The sequence below is a fragment of the Sprattus sprattus genome (assembly GCF_963457725.1).
Source record: "Sprattus sprattus genome assembly, chromosome: 3".
NCBI lineage: Eukaryota > Metazoa > Chordata > Actinopteri > Clupeiformes > Clupeidae > Sprattus > Sprattus sprattus.
In genome coordinates, this window is record NC_137922.1 from 19,966,635 (window position 1) to 19,990,811 (window position 24,177).

Here is a 24,177-nt window from a genome sequence, read left to right on the forward strand (position 1 = left end):
CCTTCACTCCCCGCCCTGTAGAAAGCACAAATGATGCCGTTTATACCTGTACCTGGCGGTGGGAATCAAAGTATATGACTTTAATTAGAGATAGAAATGAACTAATGACCACAAAAAGAAAAAGCCCTTAGCAGCCTTTAGAGCTTGCTAGCATGCTAACTGGGCCACTGAAATGTGCTAATGTGTACATGTGGTGCGTACATGTGTATTGTCTCTTTTTCACGCTTTGGTCCTGGGTGACCTTAATGAATGGTCTACTGCTCTCAGTCACATTTAACATCACAGTAGTTGGTGCGCATGGTTAATTAGGAAGGAAAATACAGTTTTTTCTGGTTAAAGTCAAATTCATTAGCCTCATACTTTTGTTAATTGAAAAAAATCTTCATGATTTGAGTGTGCAACAGGAATTCACCATTTAAGCACAGAGTGGTTGAACAGTGTCAAAGCCTTTGACGTAAAATATCAAACAGTGTCAAAGCCTTTGACGTAAAATATCAAACAGTGTCAAAAAGAATATAACTCTTTCTGTACAAATAACGATACAAATGTAGTTGTTTGGAATAACTTTATTTAACGAGGCTTAACTTTTACTTCTATGTTGAGGGGTGTTCCCTCTACCTCTATCAAGTTTGACACAGCATTTGCTTCTCTTTAATTTGCTGCAAAAATCATCTGTCTATCTCCATCCTATAGTTGCACACAAACACGTCATCAGACATTAATTCAGTCCAGCTATAAATAACTATCCAATGTCCTAATGACTATAGGGATTTTGTGTGTGTTTCTGATGATTTGAATGTGTATTTTTGTACGCTATAATGCACTGTGTCTGTGTGTGTGTATGTGTGCGTGTGTGTGTGCGTGGAAAGTGTGTGATAGTTGAGACAGATGTCTTACACATGGTGTTTAGAGAGCGCACTCAAAGACGAAATGACTGTTGGGTGATCCACGCAAATCCCCATGTTTACACACCCTCCTCCATCTGCAAGTTGCAGCTCTTCACTCTCCTCCCGGGGTCAAAATCTGGTCACTATCTGGTGTGCAATGAGGCCCGCATTTAAAGATTGCATCACAGTATCATGACCTATTTGGTGTGACCTTCCATAGGCCGGTTAATCTCCACGGGTGGTGGGTGCAGGGTTGTGTTATTTGTTTTTTTGTGCTGAGACAGGCATAATTCAGAAGGGTAACCATTCTTGTGAATTACCTTGCATTGTTTAATCAGACGTGTGCTCACGCTAGCGCGCATTTGCACAACGCACATTCACACGGCTAGCTGCACAATCCTGCCCTTGCTGAGCGCACTGTCCCCCCCCCCCCCCCCCCCCCAGTCAACATGCATTTGAGAAGTTACAAAGCAGCTTGTATTTATACAACCTTGTATCACATCTGCATCCCCCAAAAGTCTGAGAATGTATGTGACCCAGTGGCAAAGATTGTAGAGCAGCAGCAGTACTCTGATTATGTTGTCCAAGAAGAAGAAGCACCATAGAGAGTAGCTCTCCTTCTGCCAGCTGTTTTGGACAGATGTGTGTGCTGCTTTGCGTTAGTTGACAACATTTAATAAGCATATACAGTAGGTTACTGTACTTACTATCCTACCCCATGCTGCCAGAAGCTGCAGCCACATTTCCTGCCTCATCCCCTCTGCTAGGATATCATCTATTGTTAATGAGCATTACCACTCTTTTCACACCATGATGAAGCCTATGGAGTGTTGCATAATACAGAAGAGACAAGGCAAAAGCGATAAATGCCATAACCATTTTTTCCTCTGCCATGGTTCTGTGTGATAATGTGACTTGCAGCTACTCTGACATCATCATCGAGCGCGAGGTGCTCATGCAGAAGTACATCCACCTGGTGCAGATCATGGAGACGGAGAAGGTGGCAGCCAATCAGCTGAGGACGCAACTGGAAGACCAGGACACAGAGATCGAGCGCCTCAAGGCCGAGGTCCATGCCGACCCTTCTCCGCAAAATATATTTAATTTACAAATGATTTATTTTACATGATGCAGTTTTTGAAATACATCTAAAATAACTGTATGCGATGTATCACTGACTCAGTATATACAGTATTACATAAGTGAACATTTTAATTATATAATTGTGTTTTGTTTTTTTTATTGTAGAATATAGAATAACAGAATAATAATATGAATCAGAAAAAAAGTATGATATTTTAAGGAATTTTGCAAACAGGTGGTAACTGAAATATCCTTTTTTTCTTGCCATTTGACTAACGAGAGTCCTGTGTTTTCTTTTTTTAGATTGTTGTTCTGAATAAAGCCAAGGAAAGGCTCCCTTACCAAACCAATTCGGAAGAAGAGGATCCAGATATCAAAAAAATTAAGAAGGTACTCAACATGGAAACAAAATCACACTTAGATAAATAGCAATTATGGTTCGGGTCTAAGGCTAATAAACCGTATATTGTGCCTACCGCTACAGTGATTGCTTGTTACGAATCCATTCAGAACTAAGAGATGAGCGATAACAGAGTGATAGTAGAGCCCAGCAGACTGAGGCTGAGTTGGTGACTCCTCTGATCAGGAAGCACCATGACCCCAGCCTGCTCATAAAATGATTCACAGCACTATCATCAAAGCCTTGTGTATGTTTTCATGTGCGTGCATGTGTGTTTATGTATTTGGACGTGAGTGTATATATGCTGTGTTTGTGTGAATATATGTGACACATGGACTGTATCTATATATATAAGCATATGTGTTTTGTGTGTCTGTTGTACATTGGTGCATTGTATTGATAAGCATGTGTGTGTGTGTGTGTATTATCTCCCAGGTTCAGAGCTTCATGCGTGGCTGGCTGTGCCGGCGGAAATGGAAGATCATCGTGCAGGACTACATCTCCTCGCCGCATGCCGAGAGCATGAGGAAGAGGAACCAGATCGTCTTCAACATGGTGGAGGCCGAGACCGAGTACGTGCTGCAGCTCTCCATCCTGGTCAACTGCTTCCTGCGGCCGCTGCGCATGGCCGCCAGCTCCAAGAAGCCGCCCATCAACCATGACGATGTCAGCAGCATCTTCCTCAACAGGTCACTCTCTCCTGCGCTGTGTGTGTGTGTGTGTGTATGTGTGTGTGTGTGTGTGTGTGTGTGTGTGTGCGCGCGTGTGTGCATGTGTGTGTGCATGTGTGCGTTTGTGCGTGTGTGTGTGTTTGTGTGTGCGTGTGCATGTGTGTGCATATACATGTGGGATTAGTGTGTTTGTGTGCACACGTGCTTGCATGTGTAGTTGTGCGTGTATTTGTGTTGGAATGGTTTGTATGTCTATGTTGGGCGTGTGTGTGTGTGTGTTTCTGTGTGTGTGTGTGTGTGTGTGTGTGTGTGTGTGTGTGTGTGTGTGTGTGTGTGTGTGTGTGTGTGCGCATACATGTTGGATTAGTGTGTTGGTGTGCGCATGTGCTTGCATGTGTACTTGTGCATGTATTTGTGTTGGAATGGTATGTGTGTGTGTGTCTATGTTGGGCTGGTGTGTGTTGTGTGTGAGTGTGTGTATGTGTGTATGTGTACCCATGACAGCATATGTATTCTCACACCTGTGCAACTGAACACCTATATCTTTCATCATGATCATGAAAGCTGTGACGTAATGTGTGCCTCATGAGAGCCCTGTGATCTCTGCCGCAGTGAGACCATCATGTTCCTGCATGAGATATTCCACCAAGGCCTCAAGGCGCGCATCGCCAACTGGCCAACTCTAGTGCTAGGTAAGTAGAATGTCAGCTTTTGGCATTGTGAAGCTTTATTAAATACTAACAAGGACATATACAGAAGACATATCATGGCTCTTTCTCTTAGTCAAACAGACAATGTGTTAGGAAATGGTAGAATAAATGAACTGAATGTTGATTGGAAAGACACTTAAAAGCCTATAAGGCCAGCTTTTAGTGAAACCCCCCTAGTAACGCAGTCTATATAATGTAAGTATAGACTTACTATGCATTTGAGACTAGGACTAGGTTTTCAAATTGATTTGGGTGCTGTACATAAATCCACAGTGCTTAGAAACTAACCAAATCTGTGGAAAAACTAAAAAAATAACATACCAAACATCCAATAGCAAAGTGTAACTCCGACCCACCCTTCTCTCCAGCGGACCTATTTGACATCCTGCTGCCCATGCTGAACATCTACCAGGAGTTTGTGCGGAACCACCAGTACAGCCTGCAGGTTCTGGCCAACTGCAAGCAGAACCGGGACTTCGACAAGCTGCTCAAGCAGTACGAGGCCAACGCAGCGTGTGAGGGGCGCATGCTGGAGACCTTCCTAACCTACCCCATGTTTCAGGTAGCGACCTGACTCCTTTCTCTCATCCACTCTTTCTTGTGCCTTTGGAAAATCTGCAGAGTGTTGGTGTGAAGTGACAACTCCGAAGGGTTTGTCCAGCTGGATTACTCAGTTGTACTGTTTGGGAGAAAGGAAAGAATTTTTTTGGACATTCAAACTAAATTATTTGAAATTGAAATCACTTCCTAAATTTGGATGCTGGATGCTGGCAGCTACTGGGTAACTGCTTCATACCATCTCACATTCAGAGTTTTACAATCAAAATGACATTTGGATGACTCATCAGAATGCCAAGCATGAAGTGGAACAGTTTATCTTTTGTAGTGACCACTAATGGACTAACAAAACCACTAATCCAAACTTTCCCATATCCTCCTTTCTTCCTCTCCTCTCCTTTTCCTCTCTCTATCTCTCTCTCCCTTTCTCTCTTTCTCTCTGCTTTGCTCAGATCCCTCGCTATATCATCACTCTGCATGAGTTGCTGGCCCACACGCCCCATGAGCACGTGGAGAGGAAGAGTCTGGAGTTTGCCAAGTCCAAACTGGAGGAGCTCTCCAAGTGAGTCTGGCTCACGAGGCGCACAGCCCAATGGCTGGAAAATGTACATGCACTACAGAGGCATATTGAACTTATCCAGTAGTCTGAGAAACTAGGCATACAGTATTTCCCACAGAATAGAAATGGTCTTGTGGTGGTACCCAAGCTAGGGTTGGGGATGTTGTTTTGGAGAGCGCCTCTGGGTCTCCATGCATTATTTAGTTATCAAGAGCTTTATCCAGTTTGTATTTTACTCAGCCAATAGAGCACTCAGACCTACTTAGTACATTCAAAAATCCTGAACTATAACACCACCCTTAACTTCTCAGAGAAAACTGCAGAGGCAGTTATTGCAGCAATCTTTATTTGTATTAAGATGGATAAATGCTGTTCATGTGGATCACTAGATACATTTGAATGCAGCTGTTAACACACCTATGCATATCTTAGCATATAAAGGTATCACAAAGGCATACTGACACTTCCATAGATCAAATATACTCCAAGATCTGAAGTCTTAATCAATACAAAAAAATTGCTGTGTTTAATCTGCAGATGTGATTTATGTGCTTGAAAGATGAGATATAGAGTGATGGCTCCCTGTCTTCTTAGGATGATGCATGATGAAGTGAGTGAGACAGAGAACATCCGTAAGAACCTGGCCATCGAGAGGATGATCGTGGAGGGCTGCGACATCCTACTGGACACCAGCCAGACATTCGTGCGCCAAGGTGAGCTCAGCGAAACCGCTACTGAAACCCCTTGAACTGAACTGAAGGAACTTGAATGGAATTTGACATTAATTAACTGGTTATGTTTTAAAGTTTACTGGCATCATTGACAGTATCTTTCTCTTGGCATTTCTGTCTCTCTCCATGATCCCTTCAAATTATCTTCTTGTATTTCTCTTTCCTCTCTGTCCCTCTCTCTCTCCTTCTCTCTTTCCCTCCTTTGCTCCCACCCCACCCTGTCGCTCTGTGTGACTCTGATTTTCTTTCTCTTTGCTCTGATCCCTCTCTCCTCCACACATCTAAGGCTCTCTGATCCAGCTGCCATCTGCTGAGAAAGGCAAGATGGGGAAGGCGTGGCTGGGCTCACTCTCCCTGCGTAAGGAGGGCGAGCGTCAGTGCTTCCTCTTCACCAAGCACTTCCTCATCTGCACGCGCACCTCCGGGGGAAAGCTGCACCTGCTCAAGGTGAGGGCAGGTCAGGCATCAGGCAGAGAGCAGGCGCTCCAACTTAGGGCACCTTGTTGCAGCAATAAAGCATTATATAACAGTAAAACAAACTTTTTTCCCCAACTATGTTTACTGTAAGTATACTGGATTCTACCTTCAGTCTTGGCGCTCAGGAGCTCCGACCACACATAACTGTAAAGAGCAATATGATAGTAATATATTTATTATGACAGGACTCGCATAGAATGAGGGCTAATTGCATTTGCACTGATAAAGTGGCGTTGTGGTTAACATTGACCCAACTGAAACAAACAAGACAGGTTAATTACAACCTAATTACAAATTATGATTTATTTATTATTTATTCTGGTGGGATAGGGGGTATTGTATGTGTATTGCGTAAAAGGCCATCTGCTCACCATACTTACCATGCTAGCCAGGGGTCACGTTCAGTTGGTGGCATACGATTTAACCCCACTCATAGGGGATACACCATAGTGAAGCTCCATCTTACCCGTGTTCTCATCCTCTCTCACAGCAAGGAGGAGCGTTGTCCCTGATCGAGTGCACCCTCGTGGAAGAACTCGACGCCAACGATGAGGATTGTAAGTGGAGGCCGCACTGTGCTCACACGACATCATGTGAATAAACATCATTTTGGAAAAAGGTTGTTAAGAGAATTGTGATTTAGTGAATGCAATACATTTATCCTTGGGATTGCAAACTGAATGCATTTGACTGAGACATTTGTACTCAGGGAGGGACATGGCTTTGTTGCTGCCGGCGATGTGGTTGAGTTGTTTGGTTACTGGAACATTTATACATTTACGGTTGATACTGAGACGTCACAGTTTGTTTCCTGTTTCCATGTGTGTTTCCATTGAAGACAATGCAAAGTAGTGCTGAGTGTGAAGGGTTCCATGAGCTTCAGTGTGTCTCCTGTGTTTTGGCAGACAACAGTGCCGGTCAGGGTCTGAACCATCTGCAGTTCAAGGTCGTGGTGGAACCGCAGGACGGTCCGTCCTTCTCCGTGGTCCTCCTGGCACCCTCACGCCAGGAGAAGGCGGCCTGGACCAGCGACATCAGCCAGGTGAGGCAAACAACGTGGGCACAGAACCGACTGAACTTTGGACAACCAATTTGTTCTAACTTTGAGAAGGGTGACCTATGTAATGTAAGAGACTGAAGTAATACACAGGGAAGACTGCTCCCTAGACATTCTGTGATAAGTAGAGTTTGTAGTTTTGTTCGGCATTTCTGAGTGAAACTCAAAACTTGTACTGGAGTTTAGACTGATGAGTGAACTAAGTACCCACCTGAGTAAGATCTGACGTGTGAATGGGGATTCCCCAAGCCAAACTGAGCTTTTTATTTGTGTGAGGGAAGTACTGCAGAGTGCTTTTCATTTCTGAAAGGGGAAGCAAGGCATCTGGACTTTTCATTCAATCTGTTCCACGGAAGTGTTAGGGCTGACTTACATTTTATGCACTGCCAGACAGCCACACCCTAAAATGAACCAACACACACCTACACACCCACACAGGCACACACACACATACACACGCACACGCACACACACACACACACACACACACACACACACACACTCAGGCACACACACGCACACGCCTGCCTCTTCCCCCCCCACCCCCCCAGAGCTGAAGCTGCAGGGCTGGCTTTAACCCTCAGAGACACGCCGCTTGTTTTGTTTCTCGCAGGAGGAGGTGTTTTCCAGTCACTGCTCTCTGTGCCAGTGCCCCAGCCCTTCCCCCTCACTCCTCACCCCCCCGAGGGGATTAACAGTGCAGTCTGCTTTTTATAGCCGCACACCACTTCTCTCAGTTCATGTCAGGCTAAACAAGCCACTGGTTACTATGGTTGGCCCAGTGGTGATACAGCTAATTGAACATGGGTAAATACCTATTGGCATCTCTGCAGCACTGCAGATTGTTTGAATGATACAGAGCAGGCTTGCATCCTTCACCACATCTTTGGCCTGGGTGGCCCAGGATAGCTGAGGTTTGGATCCTTCTCTTTAGGTTAAGGTCCTGGTCAAGGCAGCCGGGGTCCAGGTGACTCCACTGTCTATGCAGTTTCACAGGTGTGGTCAGTTCAATGATTCAAACGTGGAACAACCAGGGTGAGGTAACAGTGATAACCTGGATGATGTGCAAGCCCTGTATCCCATGATAGCAAGGCAGCAATCCTCCATGGGCTCAAAGGCTGCACAGTCAAAGATGCTCGTTGTCCCCATGCATCCCCGAAGGGCATATACATCTTTACATTTTCATGAAGAATTCGAGCAGGGCTCTGGCGCCTTGTGTAGTCTGCACACTCCAGTAGGGGTTTTTGGAGCATCATAATCAGAGCCATTCATTGCTGGTGGCTCCAGACAATGCTACGGCTTTTCCATGGCAGAGGGCGGGTGTGTTTTGAAAAGAAGCTAAAGAATCCTCCCAGGGGACTGTGGCATGTCAGCGGGGTAGCAGACGCGCTCAGGGCCCTCTTGGCCTTTCGCTTCTTCTCTCGTTCTGTCATGTATGAAGAGGCAAAGGTTTCTACAAGATTTCTATAGATATTTTTGGCCATTTGTCAACTTCTAGGGAAAAGTAGTACAAATAGACAACTTCTGTTAAAGATATTTAGGTAACAGTAACCATGAAATAAGAATGACAACATATCATTGTAATAGTAATAACATAGTAATTGTGTTCACATATATTTTCTTTTATTTATATAGTATTATGTTAGCAATATAGTATATTTCATTTTGTATGCAGAAGTTTGTTTAATAAAATTAGGCGTTAATTGAAAAAAAAATAAGGTTTTTTTCTTTCTTCTGCAGTGCATTGACAACATCCGCTGCAACGGCCTCATGACTAGTGTGTTTGAGGAGAACTCCAAAGTCACCGTGCCTCACATGATAAAGTAAGCGAGAGAGACACACACACACATGCGCACACACACACACACACACACACACACACACACACACACACACACACACACACACACACACACGCCTGCCTCTGCCCCCCCTCCTCCATGAGCTGAAGCTGCTGGGCTGGCTTGTTGTATGTAGTTCTTTGAGGAGAACTCCAAAGTCACCGTGCATCACATGATTAAGTAAGAGAGAGAGAGAGACAGAATGAATCTTGTTTGATCAGTCTGACGCAAAAACAAATACATCCGTCAACTGAAGCACAAAGACACAAAGAAATGATTACCAGCTGTGCCAGCACTAATATGTCAAGTCACCCATGATCTATAATAAATTGTTAATCATAAAACTCAGAGGATGTACTCAGGGATATTTATTTATTATTAAATGTATTATTTGCCATTTATTATTATTTAGCTGTGGCAGTTAGTGTGCACAGCAATTAGAGTTTTTTAGCTGTCTGATGCTGCCTCGTCCGTCTCGTTGTTTTTGTGACAATGACAATAAAGTACTTTGAACTTTGAACTTTAAAAATGGCTTACATCTACAGTCCAGGGTTTTTACCAGTAGGCATCAGAGTGTTCACCCAATGAATTCTGTTTTGTCCCCTCACTCTCCTCCATGATGGCTTCAGTGGACAGGATATGTATTTATGTATTCCCGCAGGTCAGACGCTCGGCTGCACAAAGACGATGTGGACATCTGCTTCAGCAAGACGCTCAACTCGTGCAAGGTGCCGCAGATCCGCTACGCCAGCGTGGAGCGTCTGCTGGAGAGGCTGACCGACCTGCGCTTCCTCTCCATCGACTTCCTCAACACCTTCCTGCACACCTACCGCCTTTTCACCACCGCCGCCGTCGTCATGGACAAGCTGGCCGACATCTACAAGAAGCCCTTCACCTCCATTCCCGTCAGGTCAGAACAGGGAGAGGGCAGGGGAGCAGAAAAGCTGAAACGTTAAACACCTGGATCATCGGACCTAGCCAGCTTTTGCGTATTATATGTCTTATACATCTGCATTACCGATCAACACAACCAGGACATGGCGGTAGTTTTCACTCAATGGGGCAGTCAATGGGGCAGTTTCGTATACTGACTGCCTAAACGTTTTTATTCACCGAATATTTAGTAAAGTACTCTAACTTACTGTAAAGAAAACACTACAGTGTTGGCAGTTTATTCCTGTTTATTTGCAGTTGATATATCATCTAATTTTGTCCAACTCCCTGATCATTTCCATTTTTAGTTGGTTGAATTCACTACATCCACTCACATATTTTTTTACATGGATATTCTCATGTCAGTTGGCATGCGCTTTTTCTTGATGTTAACAACACAACAACTTTCTCAAACACAGAGCGCCTTTGAACATACCACTCTTCCAGGTTGACATGCCAGCTGAGGACCTATCCCTGTCCCCAGAACTAATCTACACGTGACAATGACTTTGTAACCTCTAACAGTCCCTCCCCCCCCACCCCATTCCCCCACCCTCCTCCATGTCTACCCCTATCAACGCACTCACTGTCACACACAGGGTCCAGTACCACTCATCCGACCGTCTGTCCATCACGTCCCTATGTCCAGACTACAGCCTGAAGATCACAAGGCTTGCCCTGGACCAGTCCAAGTAATGTTCCATCCAGTCTCTCTCCCTTCTTCCTCTCTCTCTCTCTCTCTCTCTCTCTGTTCGCTCCCTCCTGCCCTTCATTTTCCATGCTGTTCTCTCCCTCCTGCGCTGTGATGAAGGGATTCTTAACCAAGCTCCGAAACCAGCCTTAGAACTCTAAAAAAAGAGAGTGTGTTACTTCCTAACACTTGAAGTGTGTATGAATAAGAAGTGTAGGATGATAGTGTGCGGGGGATGCTGCTTGTCTAACGTATCTCTTTGTTTATTTTTCTTATTCGGGCTCTTGTCTCTCTCTTTCTACTCTCTCACTCTGTCTTTCTCTCTCTCTCTATCTACTCTCTCACTCTGTCTTTCTCTCTCTCTCTCTCTCTCTCTCTCTCTCTCTCTCTCTCTCGTTCTTCCCTGCTGTGTGTGCAGGTCTCTTGAGCTTTTCTTCGCCAACAACCAGGGCCCCTGGAGTGGGGACCACCTGAACAGCAAATCACCTCGCCTGGCGCGCAAGTTCTCCTCCCCGCCCCCGCTCACCATCCCGCTGCGCACCTCCTCATCTCCGGTCCACTCACGCAAGCTCTCCCTCAGCTCCCCCGTGGGCAGCAAGGGTGGTGTTCTGGACCTCACCACCAGCACCGCCAGCAGCCCTACGTCTACCCACAACCCCCTGGTGTCCTCCCCACCCCCCACCAGCACCAAGGCCCCTTTGGACCTCAGCCGAGGCCCCAGCTCACCTGAGCCGGGCGCCAGTCCCCCAGAGGAGGTCGGCGGGGAGATGCCTCGTATCGACGCCTTCTGTGGGAAGCTGAGGAGGAGCATCCGCAGAGGTGAGCTCCATAGCGCCACCCGGTAACAGTCAAAATGTACTGCGTTTAGTGTTATGGAAGTAGGTTAGATGTCATGAAAATGGCACTCAAAAAACGTACGTGCTGACTGGTCCACAGTATTTTTGAAGTTTTTGTTTTTGAGTGTACCATGTGGTACGCATCATTCACACTATATTTAATGAAAATGTGTTTAGAATTAAAATCATCTTTGTAGTTGACACACCTCCTGCAAAGGTTTAAATTATATATCAGGCCATCATTATTAGGTCGTGGCAGAGGTGACATTGAGATTATGAAAAGTGTTAAACTATGCCACCTGGTGTTGACACTCCAGGCATGACGTTCCAAAGTGTCATGATACGTAACATAAGGTCATAAACCTGTTTATGAAATACAGAAGTATCAGCATTGAAGAGGGGCATAAGCCGTGCTGACCTCTTCAGCTTTTGTATGCACTTAACTGATCTCACTTTTATCGCTATGAGGATGGGACATGCAGCATATACCATCCAGCAATCCCTGATCTGACTAGTTGGCGAGGATGTTCCCCCTGTACTTTGTTTGGTTTATCCTACAATGGCCATGTGTCCTCCAGCATACACACAACTACTCCATCACTGATGAGGAGAATGCTGATTACGAGGAAGGCTGCTGTTGTTGTGGTTGCTGCCCCCATCTGAATTCTCAAATCACCAAATGTTGCCTTGGAGACCGCAGAGCACCCCTGTGACCTCCCCCCCCCAACACCCCCGCCCCCCAAGGAAGCATAATTGGATCATTACACCTCTTATGGTCTGATGTCAGATGAAAGAAATCCAGAGAGTGAGAGAGAGAGATGTTTGTCAATCCAGCCACAGCTTGGAAGCTAGCCCATCTCATCTCATCTCATCTCATTTCATCTCATCTCATCTCATGTCACCTCATCTCTCCGAATGCCCAACATGCCCTCTTCACAGAGAGCCTCTTCAGGAAGGGGCGCTCACGTCCGCCTGAGTGGGAAATAACCCCCAATTAGAGGTGGAGAGTCTTCAGATGCGGCTGCACGCCGTCCTTCATGCCGCCAGGTGTGAAGAGATGCACGTGTGTTTCACCAGCCATTGTTTTCCGCTCACTCTCTCTCCTCTATTGTGGCTGATGTGAGGGGATTTGAGGACATGTCAGAGTGTTTCAAGATGGCGGAGTGGTGCAGTTTTAGAAGAAATTTGATTATTTTAACTTGGTAGAATATACAGTGTTTTTCGTAGCTGTTGTGATTGTTGTTTAAAGCCGTGATGACTCCGTTGACTCGGCTTTGGTGTGCTTGGCATGGGTTTGGTCTTTGATTTGAAGAGCATAATTGACGCACATCATTTATTGCACATGCTTCAGTTTAATTAAATTCCAAAGTGGAAAATAAACCACTCTTTGGATCACTGAAAACCCGAGGTTAAAGTCGTACACCAGACAATCAACTTTATTTACTCAGGGATATTTATTTATCTATTTATTAATTGTTATTTAATATTATTTAGCTGTGGCAGTTACTGTGCATAGAAACTTGCGTTTTTTTAGCTGTCTGATGCTGTCTCGTCTGTCTCTTTGTTTTTGTGACATTGACAAAGATGTACTTTGAACTTGAACTTTGACAATGACAAAGAACCCCAAGGTTAAAGGTTAAAGTTCACCAGACAAGGACAGTAAACTACATAGACCCCATGGGAGGCTGACGTTGTTGATGTATGAGGGCAAGCCCTCCTTAGTATTTGATATGTGAATGAAATACTGAAGTAAATAGAAATGTTTTAAAATTGTTCCTTGTTTATTTTGCTTGTGTTGTTAAGGATTAGGTCATCCTTGTTTTTTATGTTGCTACAAACAGTCTTCAAACAGTGCGGGTAAACCATTTAAAAAGTAATCAAGCAGAGGATAATACTTTTTATGGAGTTTAATGGACAACTGAAGATCTCCATTGTGCCCTATTGCATGAGCATGTAATGTGAAATACATTTGTTTGAGGATAGATTGCTCTTTCTTTGACATGGTCATGTGGGATACGCTGTGTGAGTTCTCTGTGCCCCTGTGTGTGTGTCCTCTGCACAGCTGTTTTGGAGACAGTGTCGCTGGATAAACTCTGTGTGTGTGTGTGTGTGTCCTCTCCACAGCTGTTCTGGAGACAGTGTCGCTGGATAAGTTCATCCCTGAGGCACCGACCCCCAGTGAGTCTGGAGATCTGTCTCCATCCAGGTCGCCCTCCACGCCCAGACACATGCGCTACCGCCAGCCTGGAGGTGTGTACACCCACAATCTCAGTGACACAAACAAACAAAACATTACCAGTCACAGGTAGACATGTTCAAGGTGAAATAGCTAACATAGCTAATACGTTTTAGCTGGTCTTAGCCCTGTTTGTGCTAATTAGCAAATCGACAGTATGATGGCTTCTGCTCTGTAAGTATTTTGTAGTGTAGTTCTGACTTCCTTAGTAAAGACCAGGTCCCAGACCACAGCTACTTTACACTGAAGTCCTGGTCTTGAATCTATAAGAGAAGCTTTTGACAAGCAGGTGTACTGACCTATTTGCTTGCCACTCCTCCATGCTCCATTTGAAGCTAAGATGTAAGCACTATTCGATCATTAGGTCAGCTATATTGCCTTAATGAACAGAAGAAAGTGAAGGAGTTTGGTTTGTTACGTTTTGCAGGTGCACGTCTTCATGCTGGGTGCTCTGATCCTGATAGAGTTCTAACCAGTAATTGTTAATACTGACGATTTCCTTACAGTTTAATGTTCACGCTAACATTTTGGTAGAGCAGCGTTTTTAGTAGTATAGTCAAGCAATATACTATAGTTATCTGGTAGTTCCCAGACAAATCACTCACCTACACTGAGAAAAATAATCCGTTGAATTTACGTATTTTGTAATGTGGACATCGGTTACACTGGAATGAAATGTGTGAAATCAGCGCAGGATTTCTTTCTGTTTACATAATGTAGTATGTATGTAGCTTATACATCAGACACAACTTGACCAACTAGTAAGGTTACATAAAATGGGTGCAATACATTTATGTATGTAACCGTGGAACTTCTACATTATAGTGTTACAGGAATACACTGAGCTACAGGTTGGGTTGAAGATATTGCAATGGCCCTGCTCTAGATGAATACATTGCAATGCAGCAATATTCAAAGCATTCATTACAGAATGGAATGGAAACAGAACGATGGAACCACTGAGCTCTTGAGCATTATCAATAATTTACATGCTCATGGTGGGAATGAAGAATGACACATCTCAAAGGCAAAACATAGAGACTCATTCCATGTACCAAACACATATACAAAACTTTTGGCAGCACTAATACCTGAGCTTGATTATTTCAGTGTTCTTGCAAAGGCTGGTGGGAGTCGATTTAACAAGAAGAGACGACATGCAGGAACCGCATGATATCATTTGCCCTCCCGGTTGTGAACTTATACTTTATTGCTTTACGCGTATCTTACATGATTCAATTGGATAAATGAAATGCTGTGCAGTAGTTTGGTCAACAAATTAACGTCACCTTTCAAAGAGAAACAACACTTGTTTGTGTAATTCCAATGTAACGTGAATTAGTAAACTTGACAATCCACCCTTGACCCTTTTCTCCATGTAAATCAAAATGGCAGGGTTGATTGAAGTTATATGTTGAAGTAAACATAACCAATTGGTGATGTGGACATTGAACTGACCCAGTCACCTCCTATCTGTCTTCTGCAGGCCAGTCCAATGAAAACTCCCGCTGCACAATGTCACCAGCTTCCGCCTTTGCCATTGCTACGGCAGCAGCTGGACACGGCACCCCTCAAGGTCAGAACTAGAGGTCAAGGTCAAAGAAGAAAATGTCAAATAATAGAAATATGTAATATTAAGTATATTCAGTCTTTGAATATCCCTCCTCCACCATGTCTTCCACCCACAGCTTTCAACACACCGGAGAAGTCCTACGACAAAGAGTTCCTCATCCGGCGGGCAGCCACCAACCGAGTCCTCAATGTCCTACGCCACTGGGTCTCCAAACATTCCCAGGTTTGCTCTCACAAAATGTAATGTCTTATCATTCATCTCTTATTTCCTGAGGTGAATGTTGATGTCTTGATTTAGCATTAGCAGGAGAAGAGCTTGTTTTAATGGGGACTGTTTGCTCACCCCCTCCGCTCAAGAAACTGTGACAGCCTTTTCCTATTCGGGATGATCAGCAAGGACAGTCCTGACAGGCTCTAGAATGCCAACAGGCACCCCTGGGGTCTGTGGCTTTAGCTGTTTGTTGCCGAGCTTGTCACCAGCAGTGTGGGATATGATAGGACATGATACAGGTGAACTAGGGGTTCAGCAAGCTGAAAAAAAAAACATTCTCTGTAAAGGAAGACTTCCTCAGGTCTGTCTGAAAGTTCTTCAAGAAACCCTTTATTCACAAGAAATACACTCTCTGTACTAAAACAATATCACCAAATGTTGTGCAGTATTTAAGACATATTCTATTATCTGTTTTCTCCAGTGCTAAGCCTTTTATTAGCACTTCTACTCCGCGTCATAAGATGTGAGCGTAGCAGATTGTACAGCTAGCTCAGACTTACTTCAGTTGATCTGAGTAAGACTTTGCCCTGTTTAGTAAATATACAAAACCATGCCCCTTTGCATTGCAGTAAGTTACTTAGATGTTTTCAGGTTATTGCTATTTAATCACTGTGACATTACGATATGTTATGTTTGGTTATGGCAGGACTTTGAGACGAATGGAGAACTGAAGTCAGGGGTGATCGGTCTTCTGGAGGAGGTTCTGAGGGATCCAGACCTGCTGCCTCAAGAAAGGAAAGCCACTGGCAACATACTAAGGTACAGTTGATACCAAAGACGCCTTTCTCACTGCCTGTCTCACAAACTTTAAAGTCTCTATGTTTACACAGTGTGTCAGGCTTGAAGGCCAACCTAGTGAATCCAATGGGTATACCATAGAGCGTAAAAATAGATAATACATTGCATGTCATTCTCTCTGCCCTCTGTTTATCCTTACTATAATACACAATAGAGAAATACTATATAATATGTGGTCTTTTTTGTCTTCTCAAATTGTTTTCTCTAGTGCCCTTTCTCAGGATGACCAAGATGATTCCGTGCTGAAGATTGAGGACATTCTCCAAATGGTATGTCTTCTCCTTTTCCATCACCTGATACCTTCTCTGCCTAGACCGTCACTGTAATGTAATGGACTTCTGCAGTATATTTTAGGAACAAAGGTATTAATTAGCCAATATCTGTTTGTCATTCGACTGTGAAGCAGAAAAGCTGTCCCCTGCTTCACTTCATCCTGGTAAGACCTACCCTCCCGTAAACAGACCTGTCTGGTGACCATGGTAACAGACCTCAGGCTTATTGTGCTGTTGCTGAATAGCTCTGTTTGTGATTGTGTGTGTGTCTGTGTGTGTGTTAGTTTAACGAAGGTTTGCTCAATTAGAAGTAGAATTTTCTGCTCAATGCTGTCATGGCACTGTCATCTTCCGACTGAAGTCTTGTAGTTTGAGCGGTGTACTTGTTAGTCAATCTAAGTCAGTCAATCTATATGATCCAATAAATGATGTCTTAATGTTTACGTATAATGTATTGTTGACTCATGTAATGGGTTGCCTTAGTAACCAATTCGATATCACTGGGTCATCACTTTTGCTGCCAAAGAAAGCTGAAGCAATACTAACTCGACATACACTCTCTTCCGTGTGTTCTTCCTTTCAGACTGAGTGCCCAAGGGCTGAGTGCTTTGATTCGTTATCAGCCATGGAGTTGGCCGAACAGATCACCCTGCTGGACCACATTGTGTTCAGGAGCATCCCTTACGAGTATGTACTAGGTGATGCTCATGAAAAGCAGATCCCTGCTATTGTGTTCAGGATCATCCCTTACGAGTATGTACTAGGTGGTGCTCATGAAAAGCAGATCCCTGCTATTGTGTTCAGGATCATCCCTTACGAGTATGTACTAGGTGGTGCTCATGAAAAGCAGATCCCTGCTATTGTGTTCAGGATCATCCCTTACGAGTATGTACTAGGTGGTGCTCATGAAAAGCAGATCCCTGCTATTGTGTTCAGGAGCATCCCTTACGAGTATGTACTAGGTGATGCTCATGAAAAGCAGAGCCATGCCATTCAGCTGTGCACGTGCACAGGCCGTGACCCAAAGCCCCAAGCCCCATAGGAGACTATTCAGCTGTGCACGTGCACAGGCCGTGACCCAAACCCCATAGGAGTCTATTCAGCTGTGCACGTGCACAGGCTGTGCCCCAAGCCCCATAGGAGTCTATTCAGCTGTGCACGTGCACAGGCTGTGCCCCAAGCCCCATAGGAGTCTATTCAGCTGTGCACGTGCACAGGCTGTGCCCCAAGCCCCATAGGAGTCTATTCAGCTGTGCACGTGCACAGGCTGTGCCCCAAGCCCCATAGGAGTCTATTGCATCAGCAGCACAGTGACTCTCCCCAGGTGGCTGTTGTTGTCACAGATGAATACGAGTAAAGGAAGCTCCTAGAAAAAGCCCTGTTCCCTTGCGCTGCTTTGTCCAGTTGTGACGATGTTGGGTGGACCCGGTATTTGTGGTTAGGAGAGAGGTCTGTTGTTTTTCTGTGTACAGACAGTATGTGGATATGTTTTTCAGGAATCAGAGATGACTGTGTTGTCAAATAGAATGGCGGAAATGACACATGCTTTTAAATCACGATGAGCCACAACAATTTTCATCAAGCACTTACCACCAAGCACATTTATATTTAATCATCAAGATGCCATTTGTTCCCCATCCTTAATTGAGAAACTGACAATCATACAAGATACATTGACACAGATTTTTACATAAAACACAACCTGGTCTTATATCTGCTGAGACTTAAATGCGGCGCCTCTGATCAACGGGTGTCTATCAAAGAGAGAATCAGCCATTCTTACCACATTATGTGTCTTAATAGGGAGTTCCTTGGCCAGGGATGGATGAAGGTGGACAAAAACGAACGAACTCCGTACATCATGAAGACCAGCCAGCACTTCAATGACGTAGGCATCACTGCTTCCTTCATCAGATTACACACATAGGCCCACTTGTGTCACAGTGTCTCATTTTCTGTAGATGTTGGACTTGTCATTCTTGGGGAAGACGTACAAACTAAATCTAACACAACTGATTAAAAATAGCTTTTATACTTTCTGGTCCTGAATATATAAAATGCCACCCTTTTTCTGCAGTTTGAAAACAAGCTGATGGTAGTCAGTACTTTGGTGTTAGAGCACCATTTAATTAAAACATCTTTATTTAGCACGTGACTTATATCTCCCTCTGTTTCTGTGTTTCTTCTTCTCTCTCCTGTAAGATGAGTAACCTGGTGGCATCTCAGATCATGACCCACACTGATGTGGGCTCCAGGGCCAGCTCCATAGAGAAGTGGCTCGCTGTGGCTGACATTTGCCGCTGCCTGAACAACTACAACGGCGTCCTCGAGATCACCTCTGCTCTGAACCGCAGCGCCATCTACAGGCTGAAGAAGACATGGACCAAAGTGTGCAAGCAGGTGGGTGACTGTGTGGCTGTGGTTGTAATAGAACTCTCCTGTACTGCGTATACATACATGTCATAATTTCTCACTCAGAGATTTAAGGTTGTTCAGATGTCTCTCTCTGTGTGTGTGTGTGTGTGTGTGTGTGTGTGTGTGTGTGTGTGTGTGTGTGTGTGTGTGTGTGTGTGTGTGTGTGTGTGTGTGTGTGTATGTGTGTGTGTATACCCATCAGTTACTCATTCAACAAGCTGGGCATCATATGAATGCAGATCTTTAGGCTAGAGAAATACTACAAACCCGATTCCAAAAAAGTTGGGACACTGTACAGATTGTGAATAAAAAAGGAATGCAATAATTTACAAATCTCATAAAATTCTATTGTATTCACAATAGAATATAGATAACATGTCAATTGTTGAAAGTGAGACATTTTGAAATGTCATGCCAATTATTGGCTCATTTGGGATTTCATGAGAGCTACATATTCCAAAAAAGTTGGGACAGGTAAAGATAAGAGGCTGGAAAAGTTAAATGCACATATAAGGAACAGCTGGGGGACCAATTTACAACTTGTTAGGTCAATTGGCAACATAATTGGGTATAAAGAGCCTCTCAGAGTGTCAATGTCTCTCAGAAGTCAAGATGGGCAGAGGATCACCAATTCCCCCAATGCTGCGGCAAAAAATAGTGGATCAATATCAGAAAGGAGTTTCTCAGAGAAAAATAGCAAAGAGTTTGAAGTTACCATCATCTACAGTGCATAATATCATCCAAACATTCAGAGAATCTGGAACAATCTCTGTGCGTAAGGGTCAAGGCCGGAAAACCATACTGGATGCCCGTGATCTTCGGGCCCTTAGACGCCACTGCATCACAAACAGGAATGCTACTTTAATGGAAATCACGAAATGGGCTCAGGAATACTTCCAGAAAACATTGTCAGTGAACACAATCCACCGTTCCATTCGCCGTTGCCAGCTGAAACTCTATAGATCAAAAAAGAAGCCATATCTAAACATGATCCAGAAGCGCAGGCGTGTTCTCTGGGCCAAGGCTCATTTAAAATGGACTGTGGCAAAGTGGAAAACTGTTCTGTGGTCAGACTAATCCAAATTTGAAGTTCTTTTTGGAAAACTGGGACGCCATGTCATCCGGACTAAAGAGGACAAGGACAACCCAAGTTGTTATCAGCGCTCAGTTCAGAAGCCTGCATCTCTGATGGTATGGGGTTCCATGAGTGCGTGTGGCATGGGCAGTTTACACATCTGGAAAGGCACCATCAATGCTGAAAGGTATGTCCAAGTTCTAGAACAACACATGCTCCCATCCAGATGTCGTCTCTTTCAGGGAAGACCTTGCATTTTCCAACAAGACAATGCCAGACCACATACTGCATCAATTACAACATCATGGCTGCGTAGAAGAAGGATCCGGGCACTGAAATGGCCAGCCTGCAGTCCAGATCTTTCACCCATAGAAAACATTTGGCGCATCATAAAGAGGAAGATGCGACAAAGAAGACCTAAGACAGCTAAGTTGAGCAACTAGAAGCCTGTATTAGACAAGAATGGGACAACATTCCTATTCCTAAACTTGAGCAACTTGTCTCCTCAGTTCCCAGACGTCTGCAGACAGTTATAAAAAGAAGAGGGGATGCCACACAGTGGTAAACATGGCCTTGTCCCAACTTTTTTGAGATGTGTTGATGCCATGACATTTGAAATCAACTTATTTTTCCCTTAAAATGATACATTTTCTTAGTTCAAACATTTGATATGTCATCTATGTTGTATTCTGAATAAAATACTGAAATTTGAAACTTCCACATCATTGTATTCTGTTTTTATTCACAATTTGTACTGTGTCCCAACTTTTTTGGAATCGGGTTTGTATACAATACTACACTATACTAGATTACAGGAGTTTTGTGTGTGACTAGGCTGTTCTCTGCTGTCTTTCTCACAGACCAAGGCTCTCATGGACAGGCTACAGAAGACCGTGTCGTCTGAGGGCAGGTTTAAGAATCTTAGAGAGACTCTGAAAAAGTAAGCTGAGGCGCTGGCTCCACCACACATTTAACAGTGCGTATGTTGGCGTCTGTCTTTGGTGTCTGATTGTCACACGTGTGTTGCTCCCACAGCTGCAACCCTCCCTCTGTGCCCTACCTTGGCATGTACCTCACAGACCTGGCTTTCATTGAAGAAGGCACGCCCAACTTCACAGAGGAGGGCCTGGTGAACTTCTCCAAAATGAGGATGGTAAAGAGGCATTTGTATTTTCTTGACAATGTTCAGGATATCTCTCTGTCTCCCTTTTCCTTTTAGAAATATGACCTCTGGCATCTCATTCCCTCCTCTATCACAGCCTTACTGACTTTTAGTAGACTAGGGGTTAATTATTCTGTCCCATTTATTTCAGGACCCCAACCTTTTACAAACCTGAACCGTCTTTTTGGACAAAAGTGTACTTATTTGCTTTTTGTTTTAGTTGTCCATGATGGTAATAAGCCCATTCTACAATATAGATGTTGCTGTGGGGGAAATTAACTATGGTCAAAGTGTCATGTCTGTTTGGAGATGTGTTGTTTTCTGAATACACAACTGCCCTGTGACCAATCCCGTAGATATCCCACATCATACGAGAGATCCGGCAGTTTCAGCAGACACCTTATAGGATAGAGCATCAACCAAAGGTAATGTGGCAATGACATATATTTAATTGTTTGTTGATGGATTGATGTGTGGAACGTGTTTGTTCTAGTGAAATGGACCAGAAGAAGGTTTACGTTGCAGTAGAATTGCCAATTCGACCGATGGACCGCTTGTGGTCTCTATTTCAGGTCACGCAGTTCCTGCTGGACAAGACCCTGGTGATGGACGAAGACACCCTCTATGAACTTTCCCTGAAGATTGAACCCAGGACGCCTTCATGAAATCACACAACAGATGTCACCTTGTTTACAAGAAAAGACTTGTAAACAAACAACAACAACACATAAAGTAGAAGGTGTTTTGCTCCTCTGGAAACACAGGATAACATCTATGGAAGGGACCAGTCTGGCCATCCTGAAGATGGACAAATCTGTAAAGCCATGCACAGCTATCCTCAGGGATTGCTTATAAATCAGCTCTTCTAGTAGTTGTTCACCAACATTTGGATCACTTCCATCCGTTCTAAAAGGATTTGACCAAATCAAATTATTGCCATTGAATGGTGAAGGACTCAGGTCAGTAAGTGCCTTTTGTAAATATTGTATGTACAGTCTGAAGAATCTTGTAGATAACATTTGGAAGAAGGTTTTATACAATATTGGACATTAAAAATATGATTTCAGTGTAAAATGTAAGTTTTTAAAGCTGTACTTTGTCACAAAACTAGCATGTGCAAGCTTATGCTTTAGAAAACACTGGCCTCAATGAGCTTCCTTTGGGTACAATGGTGCCGACCGCTGTAGTCCTCAAAGGACTGGGTCTGTATAAAAGAGCTCCCTCTACTGGTTGATACGTGTGGTTAAAACACAATCTCATGTTTGTATGGCAAAGAAGGGCATCCAATATCATGTACAATATGGTGGAGTGCTGACGTTTCACAGAGTATTTCTCAGAGTTTTTAGAAAACAACAATCCTTTTTGACACATCCTTGGATCAAACCACAATTTTCCTACATTTCAAGACTGTTTACCTGTATATCTTAGACATGCCAGACCATTAAAAAAAAGGCAAGCACTGAAGAGACTTTTGTAAACAATTTCCCATTAAAACCAACAGTAGAGCTCTGCATTGTTACGTCGGGGCATAAATATGTGTTCTTCTTCTGAGACGAGAGGGCATGTTGCACCTACTGATTGACTTTCATGAGTAAGAAAAGCACGCTACACTTTGCCCAGCATTCCTGCAGTTGCTTACTCCCAAGAAGTTTTGTTTGGCCCAATGTCCTCCTCCACATTAAAGTCTGTGTCTGTGTGTTCAGGCCTTTATGCCATTGCTACAGGCTGTTGATGACACCTGTTTGATTCATGTTCTCTTCCTTTAGCAGTAGCGCATATAAAGCACCTGTTTGAGTTTTCAGTTATTTATGTGTGTGTTAGTAGCTGTGATGACTGTATAAACTTTGTAAATATAGATGCTTTATACTTCATAAACTCCTTCTTAAACGGGCAAAATGCTGCTAATGGTTGAAAAACACATGAATTGAAGTCATTTTTATTTAATGTTTTGAATAATACTTGTTACAATCTCTGGATGAATCACCTGTTTTTGTTAATGACTTTGGTTTAATGAGAACGTGTGAGGCAGTGAGTCTCTGATGCAGCCAAAACCTATGAGCTGAATGGGATTTTGTTGTAGACTAATATTGCATGGTTGAAGACTAATAATGCATGGTTGAAGACTAATATTGCATGGTTGATATTGGGAAGGAGTGGCCACGTGTCTTTAAAAAGCACTGTAAAGTTATAGTTTGTAGTTTCATTTCTGTGTGTATTTCTGACATGGTTTGTTATGGCATTTTTTTTCATTGTAATAAGTATTTAATTAATAATTTATATTACTAAGTTAGAGATTTGTTTGACTGTGTTGCATTGATTCAGTAGGACATTATATTCATAACCTTGTTTATGTATTCATGTTCGCGTGGACTGCTGCCAGTGTTATGATGATGGTACTTAATGGTCATTGGTTAGGGGACTTCAGCCAATCTTGCACTGTTTCTCTGCTCTCTCCCCCACAACCATAGCCTGCATGCAGAGGCTCCTGCCACATCCACTTCCTAGGTGGGAGTCTGCTTTTATACATTCTTCTATACCGCAGTAGTAATAAAGGAATGGCACCTTGGAGGGATCAACATTTATTTTCAGTGTGAAATAAAAGTATTTGTCTTCTCTTTCATTTCCTGTTTGATTGCCTTATTTCCATGCCGTGTGTATCATGTACCTCATTGTTAGTCATTTGGAAGATTTATTCAGGGTGCACACACTCACAAATGAATTATTGTTACTTGATTCAAAAGCTATGTGCTTACACTGATGTTCGCTAAGTCAGCAACCAGGAGACAATCCAGCAACTTTGACAATCTTCAGTGCTGTTGTACAATGTGCAAGTGCCTGCATTTTGTCGAATTGCATTCTTGTTGTGTCTTTGTATATTTTCCATGCATGTTTTGAGAGGCACTGTACTGTGATGACACTTGTGAATATAAGTTGAGGTGAGG

General features: G+C 43.6%; 1 protein-coding gene across 1 annotated transcript in view; it reads left to right on the forward strand.

The window, feature by feature from the left end:
- rasgrf2a (Ras protein-specific guanine nucleotide-releasing factor 2a) overlaps positions 1–21,900 on the forward strand; it is a gene marked incomplete at both ends in the record, with an annotated part of 30,050 nt that extends 8,150 nt beyond the window's left edge. The window contains 25 exons of the mRNA XM_080835883.1: positions 1,809–1,956; positions 2,274–2,360; positions 2,806–3,059; positions 3,654–3,733; positions 4,120–4,313; positions 4,762–4,871; positions 5,463–5,581; positions 5,886–6,046; positions 6,567–6,633; positions 6,982–7,118; positions 8,874–8,956; positions 9,636–9,884; positions 11,017–11,417; positions 13,559–13,684; positions 15,157–15,246; positions 15,359–15,465; positions 16,160–16,272; positions 16,520–16,580; positions 17,167–17,270; positions 18,387–18,471; positions 18,786–18,983; positions 20,934–21,013; positions 21,109–21,226; positions 21,592–21,660; positions 21,808–21,900. Of these exons, the coding sequence (XP_080692009.1) occupies positions 1,809–1,956; positions 2,274–2,360; positions 2,806–3,059; positions 3,654–3,733; positions 4,120–4,313; positions 4,762–4,871; positions 5,463–5,581; positions 5,886–6,046; positions 6,567–6,633; positions 6,982–7,118; positions 8,874–8,956; positions 9,636–9,884; positions 11,017–11,417; positions 13,559–13,684; positions 15,157–15,246; positions 15,359–15,465; positions 16,160–16,272; positions 16,520–16,580; positions 17,167–17,270; positions 18,387–18,471; positions 18,786–18,983; positions 20,934–21,013; positions 21,109–21,226; positions 21,592–21,660; positions 21,808–21,900 (3,334 nt within the window). The remainder of the gene's footprint in view (positions 1–1,808; positions 1,957–2,273; positions 2,361–2,805; positions 3,060–3,653; positions 3,734–4,119; positions 4,314–4,761; positions 4,872–5,462; positions 5,582–5,885; positions 6,047–6,566; positions 6,634–6,981; positions 7,119–8,873; positions 8,957–9,635; positions 9,885–11,016; positions 11,418–13,558; positions 13,685–15,156; positions 15,247–15,358; positions 15,466–16,159; positions 16,273–16,519; positions 16,581–17,166; positions 17,271–18,386; positions 18,472–18,785; positions 18,984–20,933; positions 21,014–21,108; positions 21,227–21,591; positions 21,661–21,807) is intronic.
- Positions 21,901–24,177: the final 2,277 nt, after the last annotated feature.